The 18,969-nt window shown below is 37.6% G+C and overlaps 1 protein-coding gene across 6 annotated transcripts in view; it reads left to right on the plus strand.

The window, feature by feature from the left end:
• The window catches only part of GRIK2 (glutamate ionotropic receptor kainate type subunit 2), a 411,583-nt gene extending 404,126 nt beyond the window's left edge, over positions 1-7,457 (plus strand). For 4 of the 6 annotated variants that reach the window (XM_083831524.1, XM_083831530.1, XM_083831529.1 and 1 more), the window contains one exon: positions 91-228. In XM_083831524.1, coding sequence (XP_083687650.1) covers positions 91-104 — 14 coding nt within the window. In that variant the 3' untranslated portion in view covers positions 105-228. Of the gene's footprint in view, positions 1-90 lie in introns of all 6 variants that reach the window. The other 2 variants (XM_083831531.1, XM_083831527.1) reach the window with 1 other exon arrangement.
• The last annotated feature ends 11,512 nt before the right edge of the window (positions 7,458-18,969 follow it).

Here is an 18,969-nt window from a genome sequence, read left to right on the forward strand (position 1 = left end):
GTGGTTCTTTTTTTCTTTTTCTTTTTTTTTTTTTTGATTCCTTCCTTCCTTCCTTTCTTTTTTTTCCTTTTCCTCTATTTTCCTCTCTAGAGGTCCTTCTGTAGTGCCATGGTAGAGGAGCTAAGGATGTCTCTGAAGTGTCAGCGTCGATTAAAACACAAGCCACAGGCCCCCGTTATTGTGAAAACAGAAGAAGTTATCAACATGCACACATTTAATGACAGAAGGTTGCCAGGTAAAGAAACCATGGCATAGAGCTGGGAAGCCAAATACCCCGAGCACAAACTGACGTCTTTTTTCCAAACAACCTTGCGAGAATGTTTCCTGTGGAAATATGCAACCTGTGCAAAATAAAATGAGTTACCTCATACCGCTGTGTCTATGAACTAGAGACTCTGTGATCTCAGCAGTTGCAATGGCCAGACTCGAATCACAAGCATCATGGATCAACCAAGTTATGCGGGGTTACACTGTTCGTCATGGGTTTCCACCATTCTGAATGAATGAATGTTCCATGGGAGTTTTGTGGCTGGTTTCAAATGCAGTCTCAGTGAGAAATTACAGGTTCCTTTTAAAGTTCAACGGTTGCCAGGAGATGGAGAATAAATATCTGAAATGCTACTAACCACAGAAGAGGTCTAGTAAAAGTAATATCTCAGAACTGTAGTGGAACAAGAAACTATACTTTCTTCTGAACTTCCAAGCATAGAAGAGTAGGTAACTGTAACTGTCATCTGGACGGGCGATATGAGCTTACTGGATGGGAGAAACGTTAAAGCAAAGAAACATGAATCCCGTGAACAGAAGGATAAATATGGGAATGCTCACCTGCTTTCTGGACTGTCTGTGTCACTGAACTAAGTAAATAAATAATAATTAAAAAACAAAAACAAAAACAAACAAAAAAGCCAACAACTCTGATTCACCTGGGCTGGAACTGTGATCTAAAAAAACAAACAAACAAAAAAACACCAACAAAAATAATCCATAATTTTGACCCAGTTTTTAGATGAATAAGTTTCGTGAGTACAAAGGAATGTATCTTACAATCTTTAGATAAAAGCAATTACTTTTTTTTTCTTTAACTATGAAAGGGGGGGGGGGGAGAAGGAGTGTATTTCATACATACAGGGCTCACATTTTAGTCTGAATGGGTTTTGAAGCCCTTGTTCCTGCTACTAATTGAACTCAATGGAGCCTGTGCAATTCTCGCTAATGTTGGAAGTAGGATGGGTCACCTAAGAGAAGTGAATGTGGAGAACTTTAAGGAGGACTGCATTTTTCAATACAGTCACAGTACTAAATGAACAAAATTCTTGAGCAGTTTTTTTTTTTTCAAAAAAAAAAAATGTTCAGGTTTATTTGTGGAAATGCAAGATTTCTATGAAAATAGTTTTTGTATGGAAATTTTTGTAATACTTTTTATCAACAAAATAAGGACATGTGTTTCTGTCAGGGGTGTGATGCCAAGCATGAATGGTAGTGCGTGTGCACCACCAACGTTTGGTGAAAACTATTTTTATCAAGAAAAAGGAATCTTAGAAGAGTCATATTTTCAAGTTAGATAATATAAAAACTAGGTGCACTACCACCACTGCTTACCATGCTACACCCCTGGTTTCCACTAGGCTGATAACATGCTGTCATGAACGATTGTGTGTAAATGGTAAAAGACACAGACCTCTTGACCACATTGTGATAACAGTTAAAGTGCACTGAGTTTGCTGTTTGAATCCAATGCACAAAATTAAAAAAAAATATATAATAAAAAAAAAAAAGGAAAAGCATTAAAATTATGTCAGTTTTAGTTGTTTTGGTTTTGCTGTGTGATTTGAGCAACATATGTACAGTACTTTCTGTCAGTACTGGTACTTATAACAGCCTCAGCTTAATGTCCTGTCCTCCTGATTCTTGCCACTAAACATGTGGCCATTAAGTTTGCTGGGTTTTCTGAGGGAAACCCATACATTATGACAAGTTTTTGTAGGATCTGGCTCTTAGTTGCTAAAAAGTTAATTTTTATGTCCTACTTCTGGTGAGTTCCTGGACATAACAGTTTGAAACAGTTTGATTCAGCATCCTGCCCTACACATGCTGAATCTTGTACCTCCATCTACTGTAAATTTATTTGTATCTCAACAAAAAAAAAGTGTATATGATGGCTATGTAGGTATGTTATGTCTTTATATGGAAATAAATAATTTGGCTATAAAAAAACAACAACTTACAATTATAAATAATCTGTCATTGGTGAGTAATGAGATCATTTGTTTGCTGGGGCTTAATTTAATCTTCTCATCATTTGTCTAGGACAGGAGTATAAGATATATAACCCAAATTTTAGAAACTATGTAATGAAATTTTGGGGGAAGGAGGGAGGTTTGTGTCTACTACCCAGTTCTCATAAATCTTCATAGAGACTGAGCTGGCCATTTCCATTGTGAACAGGGACTGAGAAAGCAAAATCTCTGATGTTTGTGAGAGTTTCATCCCCATTTATGTGATAACAAAGAACAAGTTATCTTTGTCTGAAGTAAAAACAAGATAAAAATACCTTCAGCAAAGATTCTGAAAATTAGTATGCTTACGTAATGCATATTTAAGTTTAAGTTAATTCTTTAGAATACAAAGGGGGAAAAAAGTAATTGTCATACAACGTAATGAAAACTAATTATGGTGGTTTGAAATGGAAAAAAAAGGCTATTGAGTTTGATGATTTACAATAAAATTTGTAAAATCATGAAATAAAATGCTGTATTATATTCAGACAAACTTTTTTTTTTTCCCTCCATTAAAAGTGTTGAAATAAGCAGGATTTCTATTCTCCACTTGATGTACATGGCTAATTCTCATTAACCTTTATGTGAGACAAAGTAAATGTGGATGTAGAGTATGTCCCAAATATTTCAATGGGTAAGAATCCTTAAAAGAACATGAGTCCTAACACGGAAGTAGTGTGGTTTAATTAGGATTTCAGTGAGAATTTCAGCCTTCCATTATTAAAGCAAACATACAAAGTAACTACAAATTTTTATTTAAAATCCAGACTAGAAATGCATGGGTCCACAGATTCATAGTAGGATAATAGCATTTCTTAAAAATATATGCTAATTCAAACTGTTACTTTTTTTTTTTTGGTACATTAATAATTATTTATGTATTTTTCACATAAATATTAGACATTTAAAGAGAAAAAAAATAGCAAACATTTGAACCCCAAAGTAATAGAAAACACTTCTAGTACTTTTTTACTCCAAAAGGTTCAATGGTTCATTTTTCCTTCACTGTTTTGATGGAAATCATGTGTTCTGAAGAAACCTTCCTCATTTTGGAAGACTTCTGAATGCTCATATAGTACAAATTTCTACAGTGACATTAAAGTCAATGGAACTACACCAACTTAAATCAAGTAAGTATCTGCCGCCCCTGAAGATTCAGAATCTATCTGTACATAACTGTTTTACATGGTTTCACATACTAGATCAATTAGTCTGTTGATTTCTAAGGACAGGATGATCGGTGCTTCTCTGACTGACCTTGAGTGTCACTCTAAAGAAGATTTTTAAAGCAGCTATATCTCAATTTTATGGTGGTACCTGCTAGATGACAATTGGAGGTAAAAACACTGAAAGGAGAGCTTTATTTAAAAAACAAACAAACAAACAAACAAAAAACACACACACACAAAAATTAAAGATTCTCTAGACACGCAATTTAGATTTCAGGTTGCCTCAGCATGGTTATATAGAAATAGATAGCTATATGGATATTATAGAAGAAATCACCCATACACACACACTCACACAAAAACAAAACAAAATAACAAAAAAAAACCACTATCTTTTTGATTAATGTCATTTGTGAAGGAAGACTAGTAGAGAAAATTCCGGACCAAACACTTGGATGCCTTCAACAGAAATGTGGTGCTTTACAGTAGATGGGGATTTGGCCTATTATATACATCAGCAGGCTATTTTCACAGTATTCTTCTATTACCTAAGCACAAATATGAGCATATCCGGGGAATATCTGGCAGTTTTTTGTATGAGATATTACTTTTTGAAGTTTCTATCTTAATTTTAAGCTGAAGAATTCAGTATAGGTTTGAAAGAACTTTTTTTTTTTTTAAATGTTTATATTAGTTGAGACTCTGTGCATTAGTCCTGCCTTCATCCATACTCTAACCCCTCCAAAAAAAAACCCACATGAAATAGCATTCTTCAGCCCTATTACACTATTTAGTTAACATTTCAGAGTGGAAATATAATTCACAAAGGGAAAAACAAAACAAAACAAAACAAAAAAAAACAACCACCACCAAAACTTAAACCCTCAAAGTGAAAAAGAAATGTCATGTTATACTACAAAATCAAAATGTTTTCAGTGAAAAGGTGTCATGAGCAGAGAAAATGGCACACAAAAGAGGTAAAAGATAATGCTATAAAATAATTTTTGTATTATTATTACGCTAAGGATATTAGAAAAATATTTCAGCTACTTTAGACACAACTTAACTTAGTCTCCAAATACACTGAAGTCTTCAAATACATTAAGAGTCACAAAACATAATGATTGAAATGATGGCCCCTTTGAAAGCAGTAACAAAACTCCTATTTCAGAGGAATCAAGATTTTGTCCAATACATCAGCAAAGGCTGTATTCAGACAATTGTGTACTGATAAAATATTAAAACTAAAATAAGATACCAACCTATGTTTAGGTGTGCAGGAGCATTTGTACTTTTTGTCATATTTTCAGGGGTGTAAAGGAAAAGGAAAAGTGGCTAAGGTTGACTTGTTTGACATCCAAGATCATTGCTTTCCAACCTCAGGCATGTTGGTGTCCTTTTCCTTTCAAACTTATTTTCAAAACCTTTTTCTTATGTCTTTCCTGTAATATGTAGTCCTAATTAAAAATAATGTTACTCAAGCACCTCATCTCCCCAGTTTACTTCCACCAAGACAAACACACTAGCTTTTCATGTGACTGTAATCTACTGTCCTTCTCTTCATTTACTACCCCTCTCCCTCTGTCCTCTGCCTGTTATCTTCTCCTGTTGTTCTGCTTGCCTAGACTGTAAGCTCTTAGGGGGCAGGGAATCTGTCTTTGACTTGGTCTATGTAGCACCATGAATTATGGAGCTATATAAATAATAAAAAAGTAGATCTTCTTAAATGGTATTTGAAGTGATAGTGATATGATTGACTGCCAGACTAGTATTATATTGTTTTATCTCATTGCCTGAAATCCTAATCACTACAGCATAAACAAACAAAAAAAATAATAATTACACTGTCACAGAGGAGCTATCACACCAACACATCTCACTGGAAATTTCCCTACATGGTCAGGGTATAGGAATATAGAATATCATATTCTGAAAATGTTTTTATATGAAATCATTTACATTAAAAATGAGACGTGTGTTAAGGCATACAAAGAAGGGCTGTACACAGTATGAGCTTTGCTAAACAGAACTTTAAATTGTTCAACTTATGATTAAGTTTGAAAAATTATGATTAAGTAATTTGTTAAGCTGAACAGTAAATGCCTTGTCTTCCTTCATCATAGCTGCCCACTTAGTTCAACAAGACTGTTGTTGTCAAACTATGTTAATCCTTCTTTATTAATTACCTTATAGACATAATTAGAAAAATTCTATGAAAGATAATTCCAATTAAAACCAAGGGAATACTTCCTCATGTTTCTAGCTAACATCACTGGCTTTCTATGACTGATGGAATGACTATATAATGGGAATTTGAGAAAAATGCTCAGTGTAGATAAATGAAAGGAAATGATGCGTCTGATCTTAAAGCAAAACATATCAGCTTTATCTTTTACCTTTTTCTTCTTCAAGGAATACTGCTCTAATGATGAACTTTTTTTTTTTTTTTTTTTTTTTTTTAATTGCTTACGTGTACAATGGGAATTTTATATGGACAGATCTTTCAGGAATTTTCAGGGTTAAGGGAATGCCTTTCTTTCCTTTTCATACGTCATATTCATAATTATTTTTCCAGCTACTTAGGATCTCTAGCATGAGATAAGACTAATGGAAAAATCTTACAGTTCCTTCTTTGCCATGATCACAGCAGTTTTATGAGAATGAGGTTCATGGGAAATTGCTTGGAAGAAATAAGAGGCTTTGTCCTACATTAAGCTTACCTGAAAGTTTCTGTAAAAACACTAAAGATGGATAAAGGTTTGAGCTGTTCACAATGTTCCTTTGGGTTATATCACCTATCAGAGAAATTCATATCAATTGTTAATTTGATTTTGTTTTGAAGGTGCAAATCCGAACCTTTAAATGGATTAATGCCAAAAGTTCTTTGCCCGTCTCCCACAACTAGCCTGCTGGCTGTTCAGTCCAGGGAGTGGAAAGCAACCTAATGTATTGATGGCATCCATATCATTCTGTTTTTGCTAACTTCTAAACTTTACCCATGCTGTCTGTGTCATTTAGACAGGTAGATCAATAAACAACAAAACATCTGCAAAGCCATTTTGTGTATTAATGTCTGTAATAAAAATACTCATTTTTGTTATGTAAAAATTAGTTGTGGGCTTATCATAGAGGCATCTCTCCTATAATCATAGCTCACAAATCACAGAATTATTGAGAATTATGGAATCACAGAATGGCTTGGGTTAGAAGGAACCTTAAAAGTCATCTAGTTCCAATGCCTCTGTCATGGGCAGGGGTGCCACCCACTAGATCAGGTTGCCCAGGGCAACCTGACCTTAAACACCCTGAAGGATGGGGCATCCAAAATTTCTTTAGGCAACCTGTTCCAATGCCTCACCACTCACTGAGTGAAGAATTTCCTCCTAACATCGAACATAAATCTCCCCTCTTTTAGTTTAAAAGCATTATCCTTTGTCCTATCACTATCTGCCCGAGTAAAAAGTCACTCTCCATATTTTTTATAAACTCCCTTTAAGTACTGAAAAGCTGCAGTGAGTTCTCCCTGGAGCTTCTCTTCTTCAGTCTGAGAAAGACTCATAGAATCAGAGCAGTTTAGGTTGAAAAAGACCTTAAAGATCATCAATTCCAACCTCCCTGCCGTGGTCAGCGACACCATCCACTAGATCAGGTTGCTCAAAGCCCCATCCAACCTGGCCTTAAACACTCCTAGGGATGGGGAATCCACAGCTTTTCAGGGTAACCTCTTCCTGTGCCTCACCTCTCTCTGAGTGAAGAATTTCTTCCTAATATCTAATCTAAATATAACTTTTTTTTTTTTTTTTTGGCTTAAAACCATTACTCCTTCTCTTATCACTATGCTCCCTGACAAAGGGTCCCTCCTCAGCTTCCCTGTAGTCCCCTTTAGGTACTGGAAGATTGCAGTATGGTTTCCTCAGAGCCTTCTCTTCTTCAGGCTGAACAACCCCAACTCCCTCAGCCTCTATTCATAGGAGACGTGCTACAGCCCTTTGATCATCCTCATGGCCCTCCTCTAGACTTGTTCTGATAGGTCCATGTCCTTCTTGTGCCGGGGGCCCCAGAGCTGAATGCAATACTCCAGGTGGTGTCTCACAAGAGCAGAGCAGAGGGGGACAATCACCTCCCTTGACCAGCTGGCCACACTTCTTTTGATGCAGCCTTTTGATATACATTCTTTTCATACGGTTGCTTTTAATATGGTTATCTTTTGATGCACTCTTTTGATATGGTTGGCTTTCTGGACTGCAAGTGCACATTGCTGGCTCATGTGAAGCTTCTCATCAACCAATACCCCCAGGTTATGCCCCCAATACCTCCTCAGGGTTGCTCACAATGAATTCTCTGCCCAGGCTGTATTTGTGCTTGGGATTGCCCCAATCCAGATGCAGCACCTTGCACTTGGCCTTGTTGACCTTCATGAGGTTCACACAGGCCCACCTCTCAAGCCTGTCAAGGTCTTCTCTCTGGATGGCATCTCTTCCCTCCAGCATGTCGACTACGCCACATAGCTTGGTGTCATTGGCAAACTTGTTGAAGTTGTACATAGTCTCACTGTCCATGTTACCAACAAAGACCTTTAACAGTACTGGTCCCAATACTGGCCCCTGAGGAACACCACTCTTTACTGATCTCCACTTGGACACTGAGCCATTGACTGCAACTTTTTGAGTATGACCATCCAGCCAATTCCTTACCCACCAAGTGGTCCATCCATCAAATTATTTTCTTACTCCAATTTAGAGACAAGGATGTCCTTTAGGACATTGTTAAATGCTTTGCACGAGTCCAGGTAGGTGATGTCAATTGCTCTTCCCCTATCCACCAATGCTGTAACCCTATTGCAGAAGGCCACCAAATTTGTCAGGCACAATCTGCCCTTAGTACAGTCATGTTGGCTATCATCAGTCACCTCTTTTTTTCCATGTGGCTTAGCATAGTTTCCAGGTAGATCTGCTCCATGATCTTGCCAGACACAAAGGTGAGAGTGACTGGCCTGGAGTTCCCTGAGTCTTCCTTTTCCCCCTTTTTAATAATGGGGGTTATGTTTAGCCCCTTCTAGTCAGGGGGAACATCACCAGACTGCCATGACTTCTCAAATATGACGGATAGTAGCTTAACAACTACATCTGTCATTTTCCTCAGCACCCATAGATGTATCTCTTCAAGTCCTATGGATGTGTGCATCTTTAGGTTCCTCAGCTTGTCTTGAACCTGATCTTCTCCTACAGTTCATCATTCTCCCAGTCTCTGCCATTGTCTTCTGTGGCTTGGGCTTTGTGGCTAGAACACCTGCCAGTGAAGACCGAAGGCAAAAAAGTATGGATATGTTGGACCAGATGGTCTCGAAAGTCTTTTTCAACCTTAATGATTCTATGATTCTATGAAAAAAGTCATTGAGTACCTCCACCTTCTCAATATTCTTGCTCCTTGTGATCCTTGAATGTTAACCAGCTTTCCTGGACTCCTCTTCCCTCCAGGGCTTTCTCCTATGGTTCTCTACCAAGCAGATCCCTGAAGAGGCCAAAGTTTGCTCTCTAAGTCCAGGGCAGAAACCTTGCTGTGCTCCCTCCTCACTGCTCTCTGGATTCAGTTGTCACTGCAACCAAGGCTGTCCTTGAGTCTCACATTCCCTGCAAGCTCCTCCTTGTTGGTGAGAATGAGGTCCAACATGGCACCTCTTCTCATTGGCTTCTCTATCATTTGCAGAAGGAAGTTATCATTAATGCTTTTCAGGAATTTTGTGGATTGCCTATGCCTTACTGTGTTGTAACTCCAACAGAGAGCGGGGTGGTGGAAGCCCTCCATGAGGACTGGGGCTTGTGAACACGAGGCTGCTTCTATCTGCCTATATAGGGCCTGACACACATCTCCAGCTCTCTCAGCCCTTCTTCATAGGAGAGGTGTTCTAGCCTTCTGCTAATCCTTGTGGACCTCCTCTGGACCCACTCTAACAGATCCACATCTCTTTTGTGCTGGGGGCCCCAGACCTAGATGCAGTACTCCAAGTGGGGCCTCATGAGGGCAGAGTAGATGGGGACAATCACCTCCCTTAACCTGTTGGCCATTCCTCTTTTGATGCAGCCCAGGATGCAGTTGGCTTTCTGGGCTTCAAGCATGCGCTGGTGGATCAAGCCAAGCTTTTTTTCCACCAGAACACCCAAGTCATTCACTGCTGGGCTGTTCTCAATGAGTTCTTCTCCCAGTCTGTACTCATGTCTAGGATTACCTCAAACCAGGTGCAGCGCCTTGCACTTAGAACCTCATTAGGTTCACATGGTCCCACTTCTTAAGTTTGTCCAGGTCCCTTGGAATGGAATCCCTTGACTGAACCACTCAGCTTGGTGTCATCTACAAACTTGCAGAGGTTGCATTCAATCCCACTGTCTATTTCATTGATAATGATATTAAACAGTACCTGTCCCAAGACAGACCCCTGAGGGACACCACTCATCACTGGCCTTCACCTGGACATAGAGCCATTGATCACAGTTTTCTGGGTGTAGCCATTGAGCCCATTCGTTATCCACTGAATGGGCCATCCTTCAAATCCATCTCTCTCCAATTTAGAGATCAGGTTGTAGTGCAGGACTGTGTAAAAAGCCTTACAGAAGTCTAAGTAGATAACATTGGAAGGTCTTTACTTGTTCATTGATGCAATCACTTCATCACAGAAGGCCACCAGATGTCAGTCAGGAATAACTTACCCTTTGTGAAGCTCCTTTGTGATCGCCTTCTTCTCTTGCATGTGCCTCAACCTTGCTTCCAGGAGAATCTGTTCCATGATCTTTCCAGGAACAGAGGTGAGGCTCACTGGTCTGTAGTTCCTGAGGTCTTCCTTTCTACCCTTTTTAAAAATAGGAGTGATGTTTCCCTTTTCCCAGTCACCAGGGACTTCACCTGACTACCAAGACTTCTCAAATATGATGGAGAGAGGCTTGGCAACTACATCAGCCAGGTCCTTCAGGACCCTGGGTTGCATGTCATCAGGCACCATAGACTTGTTCTTGTTAAGTTGCATCAGGAGGTCCCAGTCTTGCTCTTCAGTTACACTGGGAGTGACTCTGCTCCCTCAGTCTCCTTCTAGAGGTTCAGAGACTTGAGACATGTGGTAAGCTCGACTACCAGTGAAGTCCGAGGCAAAGAAGTTAAGTATCTCTGCCTTCTGCTCATCTGTTGTTACCTGCCATTTTTTATTTATTTATTTATTTATTTATTTATTTATTTATTTATTTATTTATTTTGTCTTCTTTCTTCCTTCTGTAAATAGGTTATTGATATAGGAATCCCTGGTCTATCAATCACATTCTAGAAAACACCTGTGAAGGACAAGAACCTTTTTTTGTTTATTTGTTTGTTTTTTGTCATTTTGTTACCTGTTCTCTACTTGTTTTGTCTTTTCTCCAGGTCACTGAGTTTCTCTTTTTGGTTTTGTTTTTAACTGCTCTGTGCATGTACAGCGCTCATGAATATGGATTATTAGCAAAATGCAAACACTATGCAGCATGAATAACAAAAGGTAAGTGGCTTCTTGGAATGTTATTAATCCTGTCTACAAGATATTCTGGTTCAAGAAGGTTATATGATGACATCTGCTTTTTCCTGTAAAATGTGACAACTTGACTTAAGAACCTGTTTCCAGGACACCAGCGGTTCAGCTCTCATTAATATGTTTGGGCTATCCATCATACTAAAAATCTGCACTATCAGCATGATTTTCATGAGACCAAATTTGGTTACGTTATATATTAGCAGGATGTCTTTTATGTCCTTTGTTATTTACACAACAAAATTAATAAATACAGAGATGCTGGGATTTTGGTATGCCTACACACCTAGCCTACAGGACTTCCAGGGTTTCTTTGGAAACTGGTGAAAAATGCTATCAATGTCATAAATCAACTACCTGTTCTTCCACTCCTACTCTAAAAAACAACCTCCTGAAGTTACTGTTACATTTTGAATGGGAGGTAAAACTAAGTATAGTCTTTGTTACAGATTATCCATGGATGAACAGATTCAACATGGACCAGCAATTCTGGTTCTAGGGTATAATCGAATGACCAATTTTCCATCTGTTTATTTGGATGTTGGGATCTTAATACATTATAATTAATATTGACATCTTTGACACTAAGAATTGAAGTGTGATCATTGCTCGAGTGTCCTAAATTGTACAGATTTTAACCAGGTTCATTCTTCTCATTTGTTGGGAAAAGGTTATGAGAGTTAGATAATTGATCCTGAGCCCAGTGAGCTCAGCACCCCATTGGTGGCACAAATTAATTTTTAAAAACTCTCAGAATGTTGTTCCTGGTTAGCCATTTTTCATTACAAATCATTATGAAGGTGAGTGAGTGTGTTAAAAATCTATACAGCACCTTGCCCAACATAAATGAAATTAATGGGAATTTTTATATAATGTATGCACTTGTAAATTGCAGGAATTGATGTTACACACTTGTCTGCATTCCTCAAGGCTTACTTATACATCATATGTTTTCTTTTTTTTTAATGAACTAAATATAGTGAGGCACTGATTGTTACATGAAGCCTTCTTTCTTGGTCTCCTAGGCAGATCAATTTTACAATTTTGCTGTCTCTTTTTTAAAGTGACAAATAACTTTGTAAAGATAAGCATTACTGGCCATATAAGCAAACATAGCTTAAATTATTTATTTTAAAATATGTCAGGTGATGGATCTAAAATTAAAAATATGGCATGAAAATGTAATTATTGATTAATCCATTGAAGAGACATTGTTAAGGCATTCATTAAAATTCTCTGTAAAAAAAGGCAAATAAAATTACCTGTTTCTGACTGAAACATGTTCTAGTGTTTCATTAGCATTCTTTAATCCTACTCGTAAACTTGTATCAATCTCTTTAAATCTGTCAGATAACCAGTGGATGGTTGATAAGAGATTTCATCCTTTAATTTTCTTAAATTTTCTTTTCAATAATCTACATGATTCATAATTACAATTTACCCACTTTTGTCTGCCACATTAATTACAAATCCTTGCAGTATTTCAGGTTCTTTAAAGACTTTCTCTCAAGCAACTAAGTCATAGATAATTTTTGCTGTAATTTTGAAATAATGGATATTATTTCATCTGATATAATGGAAATATTTCTGAAATTATAGCTATATTTGTTAACATTTTCAAAGATATAACCAATGTCCTTTTATCATGCATCCTCTGAAAACAGCTTTTGTTTTAAATTAACACATAAATTTAAATCTCCATCTTTTTTTTTCTTTGTTTTACCAAAGAATTGTAAACATAATTCTTCATTTAACTTTCCTTTTAATAGTTTTACTTAGTATATATTTCCAGTGGAGATCTTTATTACAGTATTTGATTTTCTAAAAAGCATTGATATTTACATGCACATAATCACCTCAAAGAGTATTGCTTTCCCATTTACAGAATGGAATAAGCAGCACAATGAAAAGTGAGTTGCTTAAGTTAGATAGAAATCCTGTGTCTGCAGAGTCCTAATTCCTTAATTAATGAGGGTAGGTTGTGGCTGCATGACCATTTGAATCCAGCATAAACCCAGGTTGCTTCCAAAAGGAGACATTCTCTTCTGTCACCATTTTCTAGTCTACTAAGCACTTTCCTTCCTTTGAGTCATCACATCTGAACCAGCCCCTGCATGGCTGGCTGGGGCTCACATCTGGCTGCTGACAAGCCCACTTACAGGCAGCTGCTCTGGGCAGGGGGCTTCTGCACAGGGTGAACTCCCAACACTTCTGCTGCTGAGGACCCAGAGCTGCTTAGCATGCTTCCCCTGCCAGCAAAGGTGTCAGGTGCTCCAGGTAGCCAAGCCCTAGAGTTTTGCTCCACTCAGCAGAAGAACACAATTCTGACTCTGACTTGTTTGCAGATGGAGGCTGCAAATAAAGCAAGGAGACTGCAGCACAGCATAGGGCATCCCATCACATATGCTCAGTCTGGGGACAAAAAAAGGAAGCTAAAAACATCAATGCTTTGTAACGGTTCAAGACAGGATTATCTTTCTCTGTGCTGTTTTACATATAATGATATTTTCCAAAATAATCATCAGCTCTTCTTAATTTCATTCCTCTTTTGTGTAGTGGAACATGGATATCCACATGTACAAATAATGAACATTCCAGTGAAAAAAAAAAAAAAAAGAAAGTCTATACAGTGGCTAAAAGAAGTGAGTTGTTAAATTGCTTGGTATAGCTGTTTTTCAGACAACGTTTTATCTTTTTATAATGTTGTCATTTCAACTCTCTTTTTCTCTGATATTTATTCTTCATCCTTACTTTGTTGTAAGAGATAAGAGAACTGTGGAAATCTCTTTTTTATTTCATAACCATCTTTCCTTGTGCTCTTCAGATTCTTCTGTCCAGACTCTTTGGGACAGAAAAGTGGCAATATATATTTTTCTTCAGAACAAACCAGGTGCCTTTTTCAAGTTTATATCGTTTTGCCTACAATTATTCTCCTAGCTAGAATAACACTTCTGTACATTAACATAGAAGATTTAGCTTTTAGAAGACATATCTCAGTTAAAACATAACAACATTACATTTATTTTTTCTAGATAGAAAAAAGTGTCAGTTTTGTAAAAAACAAACAAAACAAAACAAAAAACAACCAACCAACCAACCAAGAAAAAAAAAAGACAATGTAGTGACACCTGCTGCAGTTGAACAGAAACATAAAATTAAAAAATATTTTGCAGTTGTCCTTATGACAAGGTGAGACTTACTCTGTGGTTTGTTTGTGTACACAGAAAAAATGAAGACTGTTAGAACCAGATTGCAACTCTGATAAGACATGGCTCTGTTCAGTGGAGAAATCTCCAGGAAACACATAATCAGCGAAACCAATTCTACTTGATCTGTAGACCCCAAACAAATATGCGTTAGATCCCAACAAAATTTTTGTTGACTCCACCCAAATCAATCACATAGCTTTCTATTACAGAAATAATGATGATTCAGCTCACAGCAAAGCCTGATTTAATCCCTTATGGTCCCAATGCTCTTGTTTTATAAACCAAGCTTTGTTCTAAACACAGTTTATCTGTAATCAAGATTTGGGAACATCATCCCTTTGTATTCCAACAGTTGCTGAACATCCCCATGTCCCGAAAGAATATTAGCCCTTTGCAAATCCTGCTCTAGTTATTCTGGAGTGGACAAAAGAGCCGTACTGCAATTTTTTCACAGAGCATGGGCTAGAAGAAGGCTGCAGATAGACTTCTGCAAAAGCTCTGCATTTGGGAAATGAGCCAAAGATGTCTTTTGTGACTGCCAGGACATGGGAGATCTCTACAGAAGCATCCAGAGCCTCTTCCCACTTCTGAGCTTATGGGGAAGGACCTGAAAGTGCATTTGCCTTGTCACAACATTTCTTATTACTTCATCTTAGCTTCATCTTAAAAATTCATCATGAACTTGATCTTAGAGTGGAAGCAAAGCTGCTTTCACAGTAATAAGGGGAAGAGAGAGGTTCATAACTCTGTATACAAGCTACAGAAACAATATGCAGAGAAGACTGATGAGTCATTCCCCACCTCTTTCTTTTCTTTTCTTTTCTTTTCTTTTCTTTTCTTTTCTTTTCTTTTCTTTTCTTTTCTTTTCTTTTCTTTTCTTTTCTTTTCTTTTCTTTTCTTTTCTTTTCTTTTCTTTTCTTTTCTTTTCTTTTCTTTTCTTTTCTTTTCTTTTCTTTTCTTTTCTTTTCTTTTCTTTTCTTTCTTTTCTTCTTTTCTTTTCTTTTCTTTTCTTTTCTTTTCTTTTCTTTTCTTTTCTTTTCTTTTCTTTTCTTTTCTTTTCTTTTCTTTTCTTTTCTTTTCTTTTCTTTTCTTTTCTTTTCTTTTCTTTTCTTTTCTTTTCTTTTCTTTTTTTTCTTTTCTTTTCTTTTCTTTTCTTTTCTTTTCTTTTCTTTTTACTTTTCCTCTCCTCTCCTCTCCTCTCCTCTCCTCTCCTCTCCTCTCCTCTCCTCTCCTCTCCTCTCCTCTCCTCTCCTCTCCTCTCCTCTCCTCTCCTCTCCTCTCCTCTCCTCTCCTCTCCTCTCCTCTCCTCTCCTCTCCTCTCCTCTCTTCCCTTCTCTTCCCTTCTCTTCCCTTCTCTTGCCCTGCCCTGCCCTGCCCCTCCCCCTGCCCCTCCCCCTTCCCCTTCCCCTTCCCCTTCCCCTTCCCCTTCCCCTTCCCCTTCCCCTTCCCCTTCCCCTTCCCCTTCCCCTTCCCCTTCCCCTTCCCCTTCCCCTTCCCCTTCCCCTTCCCCTTCCCCTTCCCCTTCCCCTTCCCCTTCCCCTTCCCCTTCCCCTTCCCCTTCCCCTTCCCCTTCCCTTTCCTTCTCCTTCTTTTTTTCTTCAGGAGAATTAGTGACCCTGATATAATTTTTACAATGTTTCGTTCTGTCTTTCTTAATTTCTGCTTGCAGGATGCATTGTGTCATTTGTAGCTTTTCCTCTTTACCTTGGGCTGCTTGTGCTTGCATTGCTGTGAAGAACATTATGTTCACGGAACATTTATTTGGTACTGTGAAGAGAGATTTGCTTAGCTGCTGTACAGGAAGGGATCTAGAAAATGAGAGTAAAAAGAAGAAAGTGTCTAATAATTTGTCTTTGTCTTCATTTTGCTAAGTCAATTTTATATAATTATAGTCTAGGGAAGGTAATAAGTGAGAAAACATGCCATCAAGGGATTTCCTGTGGAAACGGGTATTATATGGTCAAGGGCCCATGAGTGATTAGATCTGGCTTGGTGCTATTTTCACACTTACTGTCTAAAACTCTGTCCATTTTAGTGGAAGAGCAATCAAACCACTGATCTGAAGCTGGTATTTTTAGAGGAGACTGGCTCATGCCTAAATGTTAAAATATGTACCCATATTTTTTCATTCTGTTCATTCTGTTCAGCAAGTCAGGAGCAGTTATTATGTATCCACTTTCTTATAAGAAATTCTGCTGTTGAATAAAGTTGCTTCCTAACCTATGGTCCTGAGTAACTTTTAAAATGTGAACGGAAGATGTGATCTCAGACAGCAGAGAAAGTTAATACTGGAAAGCTAATACATGGGAAGTTTGGCTTAGTTCTTACGAGGGATAACACTTTTTTTTTTTTTTTTTTTTTTTTAAATTACCACAGGAAAACATGCTGAAAGCATTTAAAGATTGATATGAATGATTTGAACGGAACTTGAAAAATGTGTAATCCATCCTCTTTCCCCAAATAGCAAAGGTCAGGAAGGTTTTTTCCTACCAGTTCTACAAAATAGGGAGTATTTCTCAGCCCCATTTTTAACCTTTTGTCACTTCAGATATAGACAGTCCTAAGGATGAGCACTAAGGCTGGAAGCTGCTTTTCTTTTCATTTTTAGCCTTTAGCAACATAATCTGAATTTTGTTATAAAAACAGTGATTTACATATACTCTTGGAATTTTATAAGCACAAAACACCCATGGTTGAACTTGTCCGTGACTTTTTGAATTCTCTGAAGTATTTCTGGCATATTCCTTTTAAAAAATCAAAGGTTTGAGATCATGTCCATGACACTTGTTGTGACAAGATGCTGTTTTCTTCTATGAAGCTTCCGTTGTTCCAAGGAGACATGCAAAGGGTAATGAAAATGTGCCACCAAAGCTGCAGGTGGCATTCTCAATTTTCTTGGAGAATTGAGTGCAATTTTCTTGCACTGTAATGCAGACAGCTGCTAACTGTAGCAAAATTGCAGTGAACAGCATTTTAATAGCATTAGGAAATTCAACATCCAGTTCTATATGAATACAGATGAGAAACAAAGAGGAACAAAAAAGAAATTAGCCTAGTACTATCTCTGCTAATTCATTGTAAATTGTACTGTAAGCCTCCAGAATAAAACACCACGTAGCAGCAGCTATATTCTCTGAACACATGGCAGAGTAAATTCTGGACATAATCCTTGTCCTTACCTATACTTGCCTCTTCTTTCAGCCTTAGTAGAATTATATCACTGTTACGTGGAATAGCTGCTGCCTCTGCAGACTAGCTATTGTAACCAGCACACAGATGTCCCAAGATCCTCCACTCCCTCTTTGCTTCTTCCAGAATGAATGGGTGGAACAAATTGTCTTCTTTGCTCTCCTAAATTGCTTTCCTGTTCAACTAAGAACAGTGACGGTCTAACCTTAATCATCTCCCTGAAAAATATTACTTAACAGAGGCTGATTAAATATGGCATAAAATGAGCTGTGTTCACATTTTAAAGCCAGAACAAAACACTTATTTTATTTTCCTAATTTTACAGGGCTTAAATACTATTTTATGCGAATGCAAGAGAACTAATGGCTTAACTTTGTCAATCTTTTAATTTACTTGGAATTTGCAGGCTATTTCAGGTGAGCTTTGCAAAAAAAGCTGAGAGAGTAAAGGGAACTCTCAGAACTAAAGAGACCATGCTTTGTTTTAGGTTGAGAAAGTGGGCTTGCAGGATCTGATACAAAAGTTTGCACTGAATCAACCTACAGACAGTTTAATTGGGAGAGAAGGAATGCAAACTTGGTGATTGTTTTAGATTATTAGAGCTTGAAAAATATCATTTAAACTATGGATACCCTGACAACACTCCAGTAAACCTCAATACAAAGTGTTAGTGAAGGTGCAAATTGAAAATTAAATTGGCAACGATGATTTTAAGAGCTTTGGGATTAATTATTTATGTTGTTTACAGAACTCCAACCCCTGCTATGTCTTTTGGGGAGCATGTATAAGAGATTACATTTTTCCTTACTGCATCCTCCCATCCATTTTCCTGGCCTTCCCTTGTCACCAGCTTTAAAGAAAAAGAAGTGACAGAACGTGCCTAATTCTTTACATCTAGTGCAATATTCCAGTGTGTATTCCAGCATATGTAAAAGTATCTTTGGAAGAACAATTAACCAGTCAGAGCAAGTTTGCTAAAAGGTTCTATTTACCTTTGTGTGCAGCACGTAAACTCAAGTGTGTTATACCCTGGGTATTTGCAGGAGCCATTTTATAATTATTCCATTTACATTCAATTATGCCTTTTGTGGACTTCACTGAAACAATTACCATAACCCAGAGAACAGCCTTTTAGGTAGCTAAATGAAAAGCATGGTTATTATCATTCACTGTTAACAAAGGTAAGCTGAGAAAACTGCAACAAAAATAAAAGCAACCTGCACTTGTGATTGTGTAGAGGTACTGTATAAAGTCTCCCTTGCATAAAGGTTATTTGTTGACCAAGTTCCACGTCTTCAGAAAAGGAAGAAAATAAATGACACAGTACATACTTTAAACCTGAGTACTCTTGTAAATCATACATATACACATCAAAAGATGGTTCCATGAGGCAGGCTGGAGTCTTGCAAGGTTTTGTGGCCTTGATACCATGAACCAGTCAGTGACTTTAGAGGAGATACTAACTTAAACACCCCACTGAACCCAAAAAAACTGTAAAAATTCAGTCTGGTTAATCTGGGATTAAAAATGCAATGTGTTACATGAGGAATAGCAAAAATGTGACACACTGTGGAATT

Source organism: Anser anser, assembly GCF_964211835.1.
Source record: "Anser anser genome assembly, chromosome: 3".
NCBI lineage: Eukaryota > Metazoa > Chordata > Aves > Anseriformes > Anatidae > Anser > Anser anser.